General features: G+C 62.0%; 1 protein-coding gene across 1 annotated transcript in view; it reads left to right on the top strand.

The window, feature by feature from the left end:
- LOC104528764 (olfactomedin-like protein 3) overlaps positions 1-212 on the top strand; it is a 1,788-nt gene extending 1,576 nt beyond the window's left edge. Inside the window, exon 3 of the mRNA XM_029086176.1 lies at positions 12-212. Coding sequence (XP_028942009.1) covers positions 12-212 — 201 coding nt within the window. The remainder of the gene's footprint in view (positions 1-11) is intronic.
- The last annotated feature ends 249 nt before the right edge of the window (positions 213-461 follow it).

Genomic DNA, 461 nt, shown 5'->3' with positions numbered 1-461 from the left:
CCCCCCGCCCCCCCAGCCGCTCCCGCGTGCAGTGCGTCTTTGATGTCAGTGGCACCCTGGCCCCTGAGGACGCCTCACTCGTCTACTTCCCCAAGCGCTACGGCTCCCACTCCAGCATGAAGTACAACCCCCGGGAGAGGCAGATCTATGCCTGGGATGATGGCTACCAGATCATCTACCGCATGGAGATGAAGAAGAAGCTGGAGGTCTGAGGGCCATGGCTGGGCATCCCCGCACATCTGGCCACCTCGCCCAAGCAAGTGCGGCTCTGCCCCTCCCACCCCACGGGGCACAGCTGGCCCCGGCGTGGGACAGCATCTCTGCCTTGTCTCCCATCACTGCGAAATGATGAAATGCTGGACCCCCACCCCCAGACACCCTCCACCCACTGGCACCAGGTGTCCCTGCCCAGGACCACCCTGCAGAAACCTGGACTAATTTAATGAGATTTTCTTCTCTGT

This window comes from Antrostomus carolinensis, unplaced genomic scaffold (genome assembly GCF_000700745.2).
Source record: "Antrostomus carolinensis isolate BGI_N321 unplaced genomic scaffold, ASM70074v2 scaffold41047, whole genome shotgun sequence".
NCBI classification, from domain to species: domain Eukaryota; kingdom Metazoa; phylum Chordata; class Aves; order Caprimulgiformes; family Caprimulgidae; genus Antrostomus; species Antrostomus carolinensis.
The sequence above is the reverse complement of the archived record's forward strand: the minus strand, read 5'-3'. Positions and strand labels throughout refer to the sequence as shown.